The following is a 17,156-nucleotide window of genomic DNA, read 5'->3' as shown; positions in this document are numbered from 1 at the left end:
CCCCTGCCAGGCACATGTACCGTATCCATGGCCAGAGATGGTGATATGTAAAGCCTCGCAGGTACAGTCTGTGGCTGTCCCACAAATACCTGTATATGGCAGCCACATGGTGGAACTGTGTGCATGCAGACACACACACATACTTCAGACATCTTGGGCTAACACATATCCACACACATTACAACAACATTGGCCCATTCCAGTATTTTTGCCCCTCACACGCACACACACACACACACACACACACACACACACACACACACACACACACGTCAATTGGATGGCTCACTGTAGGCCTCTGGCAAACCAACAATACACCCTGTGCATATGATGAAACCTGTGCCGCCTCCTGTCATCTGTAACATCGATGCAGGAACAGGCTACCATGATGCTGATGCACAGGGTGTCTATATAGCAGTATAGCAATGTTAGCATGTTGTCAACAGTAGGGTGTAATGATATGCTTGAAGGTGTAGCTGAGCAGGCATGATGCATTAAAGCTATGATTGTCATTGTAGTGTTGTTTACACCAGTGTTGGTTCCAATTGTGTATTGTCCTGCCACATGCCACTTGGCTGATGTGTGCAGTATTGGCAGCATGTGTTAGATAGTGGACAGTATGTGTGGGATGTGTGTAGTACAGATTTGCAGATGTACAGTTGTGAACATGGTGGAGGTGCACTGTCTGCATGTACGTGCATAGTGGACACATGGCCAGGGTGACATGCTCTGTATTACACAGTAACACTCCATAGTTTCTTTTGGTGGCCAGTATGCATTGTACTACACACATTCCGGAACCTGACTACACATGTGTGTATGACATGGTTTGACACTGTGCTATGGGTGATACTGTTACTATCTGTCATTGTTTTGCATTCTGGTAGTATACCACTTCACTTCAACAGCCTGACCATAACCAATCGTTAGATGATGTCTTGACAACTGACACACAGATGCAGGACACACAGCAACATATGGATCCTTCAGGTACTATACAATGCCAGTAACCACTGGTATTCATCTGCACCCATTACTGAGACCACTCCTGTTTGGCATATAGCTCTCTTAGGTACAAACAATCACAGTAGGGATATGTCCGTCCACGTCTGGTAATGCATATTGTGGCCTATAATGCATTCTCCAGATGACACACACATCCTCCACAAGGATATCATACAGACAGATGCCTGTTGTCAAACCCATGCTGTAAAGCTATAAGCCAAACTAAGCATAGTCATCCACCTTTATGGAACATATTATCCCCACAGTACCACATAGGTAGTAGCCACCAACATGATGAATAGGTACCGATGTGTACATGCAACCAAGTGTTATGTCATCTCTCCTTTGTTAATCACATTTCCAAAGGTATTTTGGAATCCCTTGGTGGATCACATAAGCAATGAGGGTTCTGCATGCATATCCACATAGGTTGTTCTACACCTGTTATGAATAGTCATCATTGACAGACTTTGCTGCGTTTGAGGGTCTATGGCTGAGGTATATGTCAGACCTGTTCACTCACACATTCCAATAGGAACCGTAATGACTTTGTGTGACACAGATGACCTAGGCCAGGGATCACTGCAGTGGCTGGGCTTGTCACAAGCATACAGATGTGACCTAAGGTCTGGGAAGCAGCAGCACAGTCTGGCAAGGATGACAGCTGTGTTCTTGGAGAAAGCAGGGTTCCCACACATGCATTCATTGAGGTAACATGTACGGATATGTATTTGCCACACAGCTAGCTCACATGTGCAATGCATACTGATATGTCATACAGTGGTAAAAGCAAAACCCACAACACATTGACCAACAGTGTCACACACATACAACACACACACTCACCAAGTGCAGGATTTAAACCCCTACCTAACTACTTCATGATACTAGAGGAGTACGCATTAACACGATGCGCTATGCACATTATCGGGAGTTCTCTTTTCCACAGGTATATTTGTAGGATGGTGACATCATCAGACTTGACAAAGGTTAGTTTACCACTTTTGATGTCTCATACTACTTTCTTAAAATGTTGCTCCTTCCCAAGGAGACAACACAAACACACACATGTCCAGTGCAGGATTCAAACCCCTACCTAACTATTTCATGATACCAAAGGAGTAGGCATTAACACGACGAGCTATGCACATTATTGGAAGTTCTCTTTTCCACAGGTATATTTGTAGGATGGTGATATCATCAGACTTGACAAAGGTTAGTTTACCGCTTTTGAGGTCTCTTACTACTCTCCTAAAATGTTGCTCCTTCCCCAGGAGACAACACACAAACACACACACACACACAGTTGTCCAGTGCAGAATTCAAACCCCTACCTAACTACTTCATAATACTACAGGAGTATGCATTAACATGACACACTATACACATTACTGGGAGTTCTCTTTTCCACAGGTATATTTGTAGGATGGTGACATCATCAGACTATACAAAGTGGGTTGCATTAGGTGACATTAGATGGGCTACATTGAAGGAATGTCTAAACACTGTGGGCATGTGATCATCAAAGGTGAGTTTACTATCTACTTGTGTCCCCTGGGCCATAATGACTTTCTCCATACATGCCGGATTACCACCTATGTGGTAATTTGTGTGCACTTTGTTTTACCCAAAGGGGATGACTATGCATTCTTTGCCATTCAGCTTGAGGGCATTGTTTTGACACCAGGCATCTGTCTCTGTAAGACACTTCTGGAGGATATCTGTGTTAGCTGTACAATCGATTATGGACCACAGTTACCATTCATCTGCAAACCTGTTCAGTCATACACCTGCCATGCTTCCCTGTACCTCTAAGCAGTATCTACTGAACAGGTGGGCTCCCAGGACCAAGAACTGTGTGATGCCATTTGTGACTGGCTTAGAGTTGGACATAACACCCGCAACTATGAACATGTGTGTTTGATCTGTGAGCACTTGGCCACCCATCCTGTGACATAGCTTTAATTTTCAAGCTGGTACACTTGTCCATGATGACAGAGTGGGGAATGGTGTAGTAAGCCTTTAGTGAGGTCCAGGTGGGCTGTGTGGACTACTTTCACCTCCATCTATGTTCATGGTAACTGTTTTAAATAACTCAACTAGGTTTGGGAGTCAGGCTCTGCCTTTAACAAGGCGAAGTTGTGTAGAGTCCAGTGTCTGGAGATCTCCAATGTTTCAGTGTATGGGTTCCATAACAATTAGCTCAATAGCTCTGTAGACCCGGCTGAGTAAACATATTGGGCAATGGTTTCCAGGTTCTGTTTTGGCACACCCTTTGTGGAGCTGGATGACTGTTAGTGTATGCCATTCTTTGGGTACATAGCCTGTGGTACGGTTGAGTCTGGACAGTGAATGTAGGTGAGTGTGTAGTTCCTTATGGGCCTAGTGTAAGACGTAGCCTGGGACAACATACAGTCACATTGATGCTATGTTCTTAGCTTTGGTGAGGGCTGTCTTTACATGCATGTCCATGATGTCTGGGTCTCTGCATCCTTCTGTGATGGACACAGGCCCTTTTGGGGGTCATTGGGAGGAGTTTACTCTGAACTTGTCCCCCTGGATGTGGGCAATGAAAGTTGGTTTGGTGTATTTCATTCCTTTTTTCAGTAGCTGACAGCATATTTGGAAGTCGACACCTACATGTCTGGTATAGCTACAGAAGGCTTTGTGGTTGTTATTCTTACATTCCTTGGCTATTTGTGTATAGAAACCATCCTTGGATTATTTTATGAGCGATCATTGTTTCTTCCTGATAATGATCAGTGATACCTTTTCTTTAGTGAAGTTGAATCTATCATGTGTTAGTTTCCTCCTTCTCTTGTCTAGCTTATTTATGGACAACAAACACCTGCTTGTTGTCCCATTTTTGGAGGAGTGCATCTTGGTTTTATTTGTGATGTCTCATTCCATGCATCCCTGTAGATGCTCATAGGATGCACTTGTAAATGTTTCTGCAGATTGCATACCATTATCCTATAGCAAGAGGTCTTTGTAACTTTCCACTTTGGTCTTGGGAAGTGTGCAGTTTGCTTTTGCAAATGTCTTCACAGTGGTTTCATTGACTGGGTGTGGAGGCGGGATGTGGATGTCCAGTGTGATTATTTCATAATCTAATATTCCCAGCGAGGGGTTTATCTCTGTTGTGGAACACTGGTACCCCATGTTGGTGATGATCATATCCAGTATGTTGTCACCTGTAGTGGGTGTGCTGACCAGCTGTTCCAGGGTGTTAGAGTTTCTTAACTGTAGGACACATTGGGCAAAGGACGTTGTATACGAGTAATTCACACACTCAGTGTTTGGGTAGTTGTAATTTCCTCATATAATGGTGTTTGATAGAACCTTTATATTTGCCATTTTTCTCCGGAATACTGAGTGAGGTTCCTGAGACAAGGTATGTTATCTGTAGCAGGCTACAATCTGATGGGCAGCTTTGCCCAATGTTAGTTGCACTTGAATGGTCTCCAAGGCCTCATGCTGTGCCAGTAACCTGAAGGTGTGGATATCCATAAGGTAAATGGCTACACCCCTTCCTTTTGTATTTCACTCATGGTTTGGGGTTCAAAGGTCAGAGTGATTGTGAGTGTTTTACGTGGATCATATCCAGCAGCTCTATGTTTGACATAGCTTTGTATGTTAGGCAGTGAACACCTGTGAGTAGGCAATATGCAAGGGAGTACAGATGGAGCATTTTGCGATGGTCTGTGTATGGCATCTATTTCAGGCCACTAATGCTCTTTGTGAGGTATTGCTGCTGGCTTTCCAGTTGTTGTAGTTGTCTTGTGAGGTACATAGCAACAGTGGCGTTGTATTTTTTTATAGTTCTAGTGAGTGCTGAGTAGAGGGGAACAATGTCCTCTTTTATTCTGCATGAGACACATTTTGTGATGAGGTGTGCCACATAAGAGTGTTTCCTGACTACTGTGGGAATGTGCTTATCACAGTTGTATCCACTGTCCACCTATGACCCAGGGTCTCTTGTCACACTTACAGTGTGAAGTATACTACCACCTATGTTGTAGATCTTGGCTACAGAGATTTTAACAAAGGTCATGATAATGCTCCTTTTGGCATTGAGCTACAGCCCATGGCTTGGACAACAGCCATCTGTCTCAGTGAGGCCCTTTTGTAGGATGTCCACATCTTTAGTGTTTACAATGATGGCTCCTAGTTTGCAGTCCTCTGGAAACTTCAGTAGCCACAGAACTTCCATGTTAATGTTTACTTCAGGGAAGTAGATACTACACAGCCTGGGAAGTTATCTAGTCCCATGGCTGCTGTGATACTGGCTTCAGAGAGTGTTTTTTACCTGTGCAGCCGTGATGACAGCAACTTTGCAGTCTTCCATTATAGACATGTGCTCTTTCATGGGTGAGAAGGGGGTAAAGTTAACACTGATCCTATCTGCCAGGATGTTGCCAATATCAGTTGGCTCTGCACATTTAGTTCCATTGAGCTGTAACTCAGAACAGATCTGAGTGTAACCATGACATGGACCTGTCTGTTGGACAGAGATCTCCTGCGTAGACAGTATGCAAAAGAGGACAGCTTGGGTTACATTCATTCTTGTTGCATGGGGCAACTATTTGAGGCCAGTAATCCTCTTGTTAAGGTACTTCATTGGTCTTTCTAGCTGCTGAATGTGCCTAGTCAGATTCATCGCAAGTGTGTTGTGGTACTCTCTGACAGGTCTGATGACTGCTGAGTAGTGGCAACCTCCTTTGACCTACATGCACAGACCTTGGCAGTTTTTGTGAACACATAGTGGGGTTTTCAGACCACTTTGTGAATGTGTTTCTGGAAGTACAGATGACTATACACATTTATCCATAGATCCCTTATTATCACATCCATATTTAGCCTAAGTGTGTGAGCATGCCCAGTATGACCTTTCAGTATCTTCCTGCCTATTTGCTTTGTTTCTTTAAGTGTGTGAGCATGCCCAGCATGACCTTTCAGTGTGATGCTGAATGAAATCCACTACATTTGTTGGAGTGTGTGAGCACGCACAGTATACACATTTATACTATATGTGCATGGTAAATCAAGGTGTAGTTTTACAGTAGGGCTCACCTTTGTGTCATAGATCAACAGGGATCATGCTGTGCCTGCAGGGCTTCCATGAGACACTTTGCATAGACCTATCAACATTTCTACATACAGGGGGGACAGCTATTCTTTGTACATTTCTACGCGTGGGCACACTGGATTGTTACTGTGGGTGTACATAGGATGTGGGTTTCACCTGACACTTATATACATTTGCTGTGCCTGCACTGCTATGTACAGGACACCATTACAGTCTGTACTGTTGCCTATCGTACTGGCTTGAGGCATACTACTGTACTACAGATCTTAGCATCCATTGTCATGTATATTAGCTTGCAACTTCATAGCCTACGCAACCCACATCACAACGCATGACCTGATGTTCTCTGTCTGCATAGGTGTGTGGGTGGGGTTACCCACTTGCCTCATTAGGGGCATGATACAGCATTGCTTTGTGTTTGCATTAGTGTACAATTGTCCTGCTGTGTCTGTGCCACTGTAATGCTATCATGGCTTAGTGGTTCAGTACTGTGACTATAGTGCACAGTATCCTGGGTTCAAGCCTTGTCACTGCTTTTTATTTTCATGCTGGCCAGACCAGACTGCTTAAGGAACAGTAAAGCAGATATGAGCATGTTTAACTGACTTTGCTCAACTTTGCCCAACATTGCACGAGCAATTTTGTTTACATATACTAGATATTGGTAAAAGCTGCTTAGCACTGCTTTATATTGCTTAAAACATGGCAATCATGCCTCAGGTGGTGCTACAGGGATGCCTATGTCAGATGCACATACTACACTCCCTATACATGTTTGGAAACAGGTAGTGTCAAGTTAGGCATCCCTTTTATTTTATGTGCGAGTCAGAGAGAGGTATCATTTCCAGGGTTCCTACTGAGCCAGTGTATGTGCTATGCGTTGCCTCTTTGCCAAGGACAAGGCATAGTGGGCATGCTTCCTTCTGCCTAATGGGGCAGGCTCAGGTTGTTCCTCCTCCGAGTCACACTGTGCCTGTGCAGGTCTTGGCAATGGTGGGGGGCTGTTTGGCCCTGCCCCATGCTGTTCCTGCTGCAGCTGTTTTCGCAGGATCATATTGTGTAGCATGGCACATACCATGACAATTTGGCTACATGTAGTTGGTGAGTACTGCAAGGCTCCACCAGATGTGTCCAGGCACCAGAACCGTGACTCGAGCATCCCAAACACATGCTCGATTACATTTTGTGTTTGTGCATGTGCCTCATTATGGAGTTCTTGTTCAGGTGTGTGTGCATTTCTGATGGGTGTCATCAGCCACGGCTCCAGTGCGTATCCAGCATCCACCACTAGGTGGCCGTTAGGGATGCCCCCATTTGCAAATGTCTGGTACAGCTGCGACAGATGCCAGATATGGGAATTGTGGTAGCTTCCAGGGCAGCCAGCACACACATTCAGTATTATGCCCTGGGCATCGCACACGACCTGGCAGTTGATGGAGTGGAAGCCCTTGCGGTTGATGTAGGCCCTACCCTGCTCACCAGCTGGTGCTTTGATGTGTATGTGCATGCAGTCAATTGCACCCACTACCTCAGGGTATTCCGCTATTTGCTGGAAGAGACGCATATTGCTGGCCAATACCTCACAGGAATTGGGGAAATATACATGATCACCGACATGTGCGACATGGCATTCAGGAACTGGTGCAGTATCCCCTGCCTGTGAAACCCCCATCATATCACCAGTTGGTCTCTGGAAGGTACCTGTTGCTAGTATTCTTAGGCCAACACATACCTTGGTTTCCACTGGGATGGGTTCCCCTCTGTTGGTTCTGTGTGTGAGGCGTGGCCTGCACAGCTCAACAATTTGCTGCAGGAGCTCTCTGTCCACTCTATAGCACTCCACTATTTCCAGCTCATGTAGCCCCTGGTAGGTTACCCTGGGTCTGTACACTCTTCTCCGTCTCCTCACTGTGGGTTGCTCAGCAGCATTCGCAATGGCACCACCCTCAGCATCTTGCACATGTTGCCTTATAACAGCAATGACAGCCCCTAACATTTTTATGTCTCAGTTTAAGCTTTTTAAGTTTTCACTTCTCTTTGTTGACTGCAGTGTTGCAGTGTTTCTGAGTAAAACATGGGGGAATGTTGTTTGCAGAGTTTTAGGTGCTGGGCTGGGCTACTGTACTGCCTGTGTAATTGGCTGATTCTGATTGATTTCACCTGGCAGCTCTGCTAGTTCTCCTTGATTAACTTCCTACTTCTTTTCCTTCCTTTTCCCTTTCTGTTTCCACAAGGGGCAGCGCCGTGCAAACAAGCGCAAACATGCGCACACGAGCACACACGCGCGCACACAGGCTTACACAAGCTTACACAGGCTTAGGCAGGTGCACATTCATGTATACATGCTTAGACGGCCTAACACAGGCTTACACGGGTGCACACCTGTGCACACAGGCTTAGACGGGTATACACGCATGCACAAGTGCGCACACAGTGTAATCAGCTTTGCAAGAAACTTCAGTGATAGCCACGGCGTACACCTTCAGTTTCTGGATTTCAGTTTAGACAACTGTAGACACACCTCTTTTAGTCCTGAGTAACTCACAGCAAACAAATGCCACTCTGCTACAGTCTTTTTGATACATACCCCCTCATGATGTCACCCATCTTCTACTATGTTACTCCCCTTATCCTACTCTTACACTCTAAGGACATGGTTCACATAGCAGGAAAAGTTGGGATTCACTATCCTTATCCTCATTTGCATAGGATTGCCTGCTAATGCTTGGTTACGTCTCTCAGACTGAGCTTCCCCCCTTAGCAACCTTTACTCAGTAGCCATGTTGTCTTCAGCCTGCCATTCACTTGCATGGCAGATGAATATTTTGAATAAAACCCCTATTTGTGGCTTTTATTTTTTGTTTTTCTGGTTTTTAAAGCACAGCACATTTGCGTGGCACTGCGCTATGCTTAAACATCGGAAATCGAGGAAGAAAATCTTTTTTTTATTTTGCAACAGAAAAAAATGCCAGTGGCCGTATATTTGGCCATTGGCATGCTTCCTCAACTGTATGCATCCTTTATTTGGAGCTGTCATGGCTCCGTTTTGCTACAGTACTCAGTTGCCAACCGAGTAGATTTCTGCAAATAGCACTACTCTTGCTCAGACAGGTTAGTGTTTCCTGGATCGCAAATTTACCTCATTTGCATAGCTTTCAGCAGCAAATGAGGTAATTTGCATAAACTAACCCTGTCCGTGCAAGAGTCATTTTAGGAGCTCTCTTGCACTCCCCTGCCGGCTGTTCCTGGATCACTCGGCAGACATGTTGGCTGCATGGAGTCTTACTCTAGTCTTAGACTTCGTGCAAGCCTTCGTGAATCCAGCCCACAGTCTCAGCTACATACCCCAATCTACCCCTAAAACTCCCTACAAAAACTAAAAACAAACACATTTATACCCAAAACCCTTAAAAAATAAACACTTACCTGAATCTCCAAACATAAATGAACACTGGCCGCCATAACACAATATCCTTAAAGAGACAGTACCCAATCACATACATACCACACTACACCTATAGCGCATTCGGGATACTAAGATTCGACATAGTACAGTTTCAGAAAACTGCACTTTTGACATTGTGGTCTTGAAATACTGAAAACAGAGATTTTAGTATTTCAAAATATAAAAGTGGACATATATATATATATATATATATATATATAAGTCCACTGAAATAAGAAATAAATTGAATCTACTATAATTGGTAGACATCTGTTTATCTGACAAAAAATGGTCAACTACACAAACTGCACATTTCACAGAGTAAGAAAATATGCCTTTTCCCTGAGATTGTGCAATCTTGGAGTTATATATAATCAGCAGGGGTGCAGGGGGAGTGGCATCCACATGGGGAGGTACAGGGGAACTTGCCATCCCCCTGCAAAAAATTATATTTTATTTTATTTTTTACATTTTGCATGCAGCTAACATGCTGACATTTGCAAAGTTGACTTCCATGTCATCTTTCTAATCATCAATCTTTGGGTGTTTCATTTAATTTAATTACACCCATATATATATTATATTAACTTACAGTGACAGAACCAAATGCTCATAGTCAAAATATTGACCTCAAAAGGTTGATAATCTCAGTGTCAACATGCTACCACACATATGCTGAGAAAAAACCTCAGTGCATGTGACTTTCCTATGGAAAAAACAAACAAATAAACAAATAAATAACATTACCCCATATACCCCCTGCTAATTAAATGTACTAACTCAGAGATTACACAATTTCTAGAAGAAATGGAATATTTCCCCACCCTGGGATTTGCAGTCTCACTCACCTGTCAGCCATCTGCATGTGTCAACCAAATGTGGTTGATTAAACAGATGCTGACCAACATGCATTTTGATCAAGTGTGGGAGTCCCATATATATATATATATATATATATATATATATATATATATATATATATATATATATATATATATGTGTGTGTGTGTGTGTGTGTGTAGATATATATATATATATATATATATATATAGAGAGAGAGAGAGAGAGATAGGGTAGAATTTCATATAGAACCATATTAGACACTGACATATGGACCATTCAGTGGTAACCTCTAAGAAGCATATTCCCCTCTGAATGCTTCAAGTTTTATAGACTTTTGTATAGTAGAGATTATTGCACTTTTTAAGTGTTAAAGGTGGTTTGCTTTAGTGCTGCAAAGCATGGCAGTAGATTCAGTGATGGAGTAGGTGTACCTTGAGCTGTCTGTAAGAAGTCTTCAAAGTATGGGTTCCTTCATACATTTGTTTTAATGACCATACATAAATGCATGTGTTCATGATTGTTGTAAATATATATTTGTCTGCTAAGGTATTTTAAACTGTATTTATTATATAATAAAGCAAAATGTGAGTATGTGTTTTAAATTTCAGTATTGATAAACATTTTTCAGCAATAAGTGAACAAGATTTACTAAGCAATAATAACAGAATTACTCTTTTAGAAAACTTTCAACCAGGAGTTACACCCATTTTGTTGACAGACTGTGTATATCTCAAATGTCTCATTATGATAAAAATTGCCAAAGTAAAGTATATGAACTTTGTTTCACCCAAACAGGAGTCACAGGAATTAATAAATACCACTGTGCTTCATACAAATCATATTAGTCCCACAATGCCATAATAATGACCGAATAAATGCATTCATTTTTATCCGCACATAACCCCTCACCCAGGAATTATAGTCAAATTGTTGACTGTGTACACCTCAGATATTTGATTGTAGCAAAATAAGTAGTACTAATAATAAAAATAAAAATTGTAATAATAATCACAGTAATATATTTTAGGTTTGTTTCCAAAAACACATGGTAGTCTTATAGTAAAGTATTCTAACTGACTTCATGCAAAGCACGTACTACTCCTATGATGACAGATTAATTACAGTTTAAAATGAGGAAACAACAAAAGAGTAATTCACTTTCATTCACAGAGAAACTGATACCCCTGCCTAGCATTTATAGCCATGTTGTGATTCAGTTGACTGTGTGTACATCAAATGTATGAGTGCAAAAAAAAATAAAGTCACAGTAATACATTTCCACTTTGATTCATAGAAACAGCCACAGTAAAGTATTCACACAAATTGCATTAGTCATGAAGTCAGTCATATTAATCTGCAGACAGCACCCATACCATGCAAATATATTTACTTTGCTGTCTATGTACATATTAAAATACAGATTAAAATAAAATAAAGTCTACGGCATTAATGCATTTAAATTAACTCTATTTCACAAAAACACACAGTTGCTCACCAGCCACAGCATAGTCCAACCATAGCACTGCAAGCAGGAAGCTATCCACTTCTTTTTTTTTGTTGCCTGCCGAATTGCAAAAACTTTCTTCACACTGTTGTTGGCTGCTGCTTATTTGAACCACAACTGATGGCCATCTACTAACTATTAATTCTTCATTGGCTTTAGCTCTTTGCTATCCCTTGTGAAATGACAAGGACTAGTAATAAATTATGGAAGTGCAAAACACCTCCTCCATACAGTGCCTCAGCTGTGGCAGCTTTGAATATAGGCACCTTGAACAATTTATTTATTTATTTATTTATGTATTAATATATTCATATACGTATTAAAGCAATGAAGTGCTGTTGGCATGTTTCTTTACTGTAAAATATGTAACTAAATAACTATGCAACTCTATGATGTCCCTTGCAGCTATGAGTCTTAAGTGGTCGCACAAAGTACTCACCACTGAATGTATTAAGTAATGCAATAAACCAATGAGTTACAAAATACTACAATGGTTAACCTGAAATGACTAGACTTGCCATTTAGAATTAGATGGGCTACAAAATATGCTTTTCAGACCTTGGTAGGTAAATGCAGGTAAGTGTTCAGATTGTCGTGTACCATTCCCTCTTGAGCTTTAATTTTTGCCGGTCCTATATTTTCTTGTCACACTGCTTAATTATTAAATGCCTGGAAGACTAATACGGAGATTTAACTACAATTTACGTGTTTAATTTTGACTTTCCTTCTGACAGATAATTTAGAATTGTACAGTCTGTCAAATTCAGTATTACACTGCATTCTGTGAACTCCTAAGTATATGAACATTAAATGAATATGGTAGTCTGTAAAGGTTAAAGTACAACACTTAGAAAACTTTGGATAGCATATCTTAGTCAGTTTCTCAGATTTAGTGTGAAACCTTAATCCATGCTATGCTATACACATGAAAACTGCATTCCTATATGTATTATTTTAATATGACCTAAAGGCTGGCTTTCTGGTGATTTAGTGTCTTACCACATTACAGAAGGCAACATTTTCTCCAGAAATCCACTGATTTTTTTTCATATATTTCAACTTTGCATTTACAGTACAGTGCATACATTTTAATAATGTTTAATGGTCACTTTGGGACATTCTGGTCACTTGGTCTCAGCTGATCTCATCAAAGCCTGATTTAATAAGCCAACATGGACATATCTACAGTCGCTGCTCCACCTGTCCTCAAACTATGTGACCTCAGTGCTCATTGTATTAAAGGAAGTGCAGTATGTCTTTGGAATATGCATGGACTGAGAAGCTTTGACCAGCGTCGATAGAAAAACAGTTGCACCAATTATTTAAATGTTTTCTGCCTGTAGACTAGCATTTGGCATAAAGGGTAGTGAGACATCAGCTAGCCTACTGAGGCCTGGCCTAGCAAAAACTTTGACCATATTTTATCTATCTAAATGTCTCTTGCCTGGATTTCTATGTTTGGTCACAGACCTCTTCAGTGGAAGATCACTCAGACATGTCCAGAGTACTGAAATTATACTTCGTGTTGGTCAGTACATACTCTTTGGTTGAGGTGAGTGACCTCAGAGTTTATTAATATGTAAAGATTACAGGGGGTCTCCTTCCATAGGCGACCTTTATCTCCACTGGGGAAAAAAATCAAATCTGTAACATTTTTAATGAAATTACATCTGTAGTTTGCTTGTGACAATACAGTCTTAACATGACTGGTGTTTAGTTAAGCAGGCCACATTTTATTTTATACCTCCCTTTATCCAAATCAGACCTTTTCACCTTTTCTCTACAAGTAACATGTGCAAGACCAAACTCCGAATGAAGCACAACAGTAGGCAGTTCCATAAGAAGAAACCAGCTTTTTTTCAAAGTAATACTATGCCATGTATTGTTTGAGCACTGTTTATTAGACCTGCAACATTACCTATATCTAAACAACATACATAGATTTACTGATATAGTAAATATCAAGTACTTCTTGTAACTTTAACAGATGCATGCACATTACCATATATAATGACAGTAGATAAAATATTTCAATTTAGTTTTCACTATAGTAGACTTCTGTTCCCCATCAGATTTCTCATTATTCCATTAGTTTCATAAAAATGCATCTTTTCCTTCTCCATCTTCCGATATATACTCTCTTACATTCTCCCGTTAGCAACTAAAATGCAGACATTTTTGCTCACAGTACATGAGTGTGAATGTCTTTGCCATATATGTCTTTGCTTCTGCTAACAGCAGATTGTTAAACTGGACCACTGAACTGTTTCAAAAATGTTACCCATTATAAGGAAGGGTCTTTTAGGTATCAAATCAGTGTATTGCAACAACAGGCTAATCAATGGCAACAGAAGAAACAGCACTTTTTACCACTGTCACACTAGTGATCACTCTAAACAAGAAAAGTCTTGAAATAATAGTAGCTTCCTAATTTAACTTAGTATAAGTGTTATTTTTATAACCTTACTGCCATCACTATGCATACATTATAGATGATTTCCTAACTTTAGGAAATCTACAGCCATGCTAGTTTAGGATTATTTTGTGTACGTACCTGGGTGATGGGTAATTAAGTCTGTGGTTTGCTCCAGCACTTCGTAATACTCCTTCATCTGCAGTAAACACTGACAGTAGTTTAGGACAAGAGTACAAATCAGCTTCTCTAGTTTTAACCAAGGAGCCTCCCATGCCTTCTCCTGAAAAAGAAAAGAGAAGTCTTTTGTTCTGCAAAACTATTAAAGCATCTATTGTCCTGTACTCCTACACACAAAAAAATACTCCACAATAACTGAGGCACAGCCATATTGCACGTGCATAATTAATAAATATTTACAGTATTTAATTTAGTAAATGTATATCTGTCTTACGATTTTATTCACAAAACTCTTCAAAGTGTATCTATAAAGCAACATCAGTCAAGATATATCTATTATTCCAATATTGTTTTGCAGATAGCATCATAGGTTCATAGGTTCATAGGTTGGTACTAGGCTATCGGCCCTAGGGCCTATACAAGCTTAGCCATAACAATTCCCTGGCTATTTATTCCCAGAATATTTACTTCCCTGGTACCCTGTCTAGCAGGGCGACTGACATGATCTCCAGGGTGAATTTCCTATCTCCCATCCAATGGTGAAGGTTCCTTTTGAAGAGGGCCAAAGAGGCACTCAGCTTGACAGGTATGGGCAGTCTATTCCAGAGTATGGTGAGTCTCTGGGTCAGGAACGTATCCTCCAGCATGTTTTGTTCATTGTGATGACCAGGTTTAGCTTGAGCGTGTGGCTATGAGGGATTGGGATGGATTTCTTTAAGTGTAGCATGTCCAACAGCACTGCGTTTGACATGGCCTTGTATGTTAAGCAGAGATTGCCTCTGAGTATGTGATATGCGACAGAGTATAGCTGGAGTTTTTTTTAGACGGTCAGCATAGAGCATCTGCTTTAGGCCTGTGATTCTTTTATTGAGGTATTTCTATGGCCTTTCCAGTTGTTGCAGATGTCTTGTGAGGTACATACTAAACGGGTCATTGTACTCTATAATGGGTCTAATGAGGGATGAGTACAGTGGGACAATGACCTCCTTTTTTCTGGATAAAAAGCCCTTAATGGCTAATGCCAAATGGAAGGATTTCCTGACTGTTGTGGCTATGTGGTTATCGAAGGTGAGATCACTGTCCACCTGTTTCCCTAAATCCCTTATCACACTTTTGGTGTTTAGTGTACTTCCCCTTATGTGGTAATTCATGGGTACATGTTTTTTACCAAAGGGGATAACTATACATTTCTTGGCATTGAGCTTGAGCCCATGGCTCTGGCACCAAGCATCTGTTTCTGTAAGGCCCTTTTGTAGAATATCCACATAATTTGGGGATTCAATAATGGCTCCCAGTTTGCAGTCATCTGTGAACTTTGTTAGCAGAGTCCCTTAGTGCTGGCCTGTACTTCAGAAAAGTAGATGCCAAACAAGAGCAGTCCCAGGACTGAACTCTGCAGTACTCCTCTTGTCACATGTCTGGAGCTGGATTTTGAGTTGGCTACTTTTACAGTGTGGGTTCTGTCAGTAAGCCAGTTGGCAACCCATCGAGTGACGTAGGGATTAATGCCCAGTTTAGTAAGTTTATCTATGATTCCAGAATGGGGGATGGTGTTGAAGGGCTTGGCGAGGTCCAGATAGGCTGTGTGGACCTCCTTACCCTTGTCCATAGCTCTGGAGACTGATTCAAAAAAGTCAATCAGGTTGAGGAGATAAGATCAGCCCTTTACAAAATCAAAACTGGGTGGGGTCCAGCGTTTGATGGTTGCAAATGTCTTTGTTTATAAGTTCCATGATAATGCATTCCATGAATTTGCAGATCAGGCTCATCAGACTGATGGGATGATAGCTCCCAGGAACCAAGTTGGATCCCCCTTTGTGGAGTCAGATAACTGTAGCTGTGCACCACTCATTGGGCACAAAGCCTGACATAAGGCTATGATTAAACATGACACTTAGGTGAGGTGCCAGTTCATTTTGTAGTTCATTTAGTACACAGCCCGGGATGTCATCTGGTCCCATGGATGCTGTATTCTTAGCTTTGGAGAGTGTGTTTTTTATCTGTGTGGCCATGATTACCAGAATTTGGCAATCTTTTGTTATTGAGATGGGCCCTTTAGGGGGTGAGAGGGGGGTGAAGTTGGCACCGAACAGATCTGCCAGGATATTGGCAATATCCTTGGGATCAGTATATTTAATGCCATTCTGTTGCAGCTCAGAGCAGTTCTGAGCATTGCCATTTAGATTCTTGACATAACTATAGAATGATTTGTGGTTGTCCTTAGAATCTTTGGCAATTTTATTTTCATAACTAGCTTTGGAGGATCTTATGAGGGATCTCAGCTTCTTACTGAGGCTGGTAAGGGAGTTTTTGGCATCCTAGGATTTTCCTCTTTTCTGCAACAGTTTCTTCCTTCTGTTGTATAGTTTGTTTATGACAGGTGACCACCAGATTGGGTTCCTTTTTTTGGAGGAGACCATCTTGGTTCTGTTTGGAATGGCATGATTCATGCACGAGTGGGTGTGCTCGTACAGTGCCTTAGTGTAGGATTCAGCAGTCAAACTTTCAGTTCCCGTCTGCATTGGTGTTGTGATGTTTGTCACTTCTGACTTGAGTAGCATGAGGTTGACTTTGGAGAAGTTTTTTATGGAGGTTTCCCTACTGGGGGGTGGGGGTGGGATGTGGACGTCAAGGGTGATTAGCTTATGGTCAGACCTGACCAACGAGGGGGGTACCC

General features: G+C 41.5%; 1 protein-coding gene across 1 annotated transcript in view; it reads right to left on the bottom strand.

Annotated features, from left to right (window-relative positions):
- Positions 1 to 17,156, bottom strand: part of AIPL1 (aryl hydrocarbon receptor interacting protein like 1) — a 269,924-nt gene that overhangs the window by 31,307 nt on the left and 221,461 nt on the right. The window contains exon 5 of the mRNA XM_044054870.1: positions 14,441 to 14,582. Within this exon, the coding sequence (XP_043910805.1) occupies positions 14,441 to 14,582 (142 nt within the window). The remainder of the gene's footprint in view (positions 1 to 14,440; positions 14,583 to 17,156) is intronic.

Source organism: Protopterus annectens, chromosome 13.part0 (genome assembly GCF_019279795.1).
Source record: "Protopterus annectens isolate FY-2018-M chromosome 13.part0, PAN1.0, whole genome shotgun sequence".
In the NCBI taxonomy this organism is placed as follows: domain Eukaryota; kingdom Metazoa; phylum Chordata; order Ceratodontiformes; family Protopteridae; genus Protopterus; species Protopterus annectens.
This window is presented reverse-complemented; position numbering and strand designations above follow the sequence as displayed.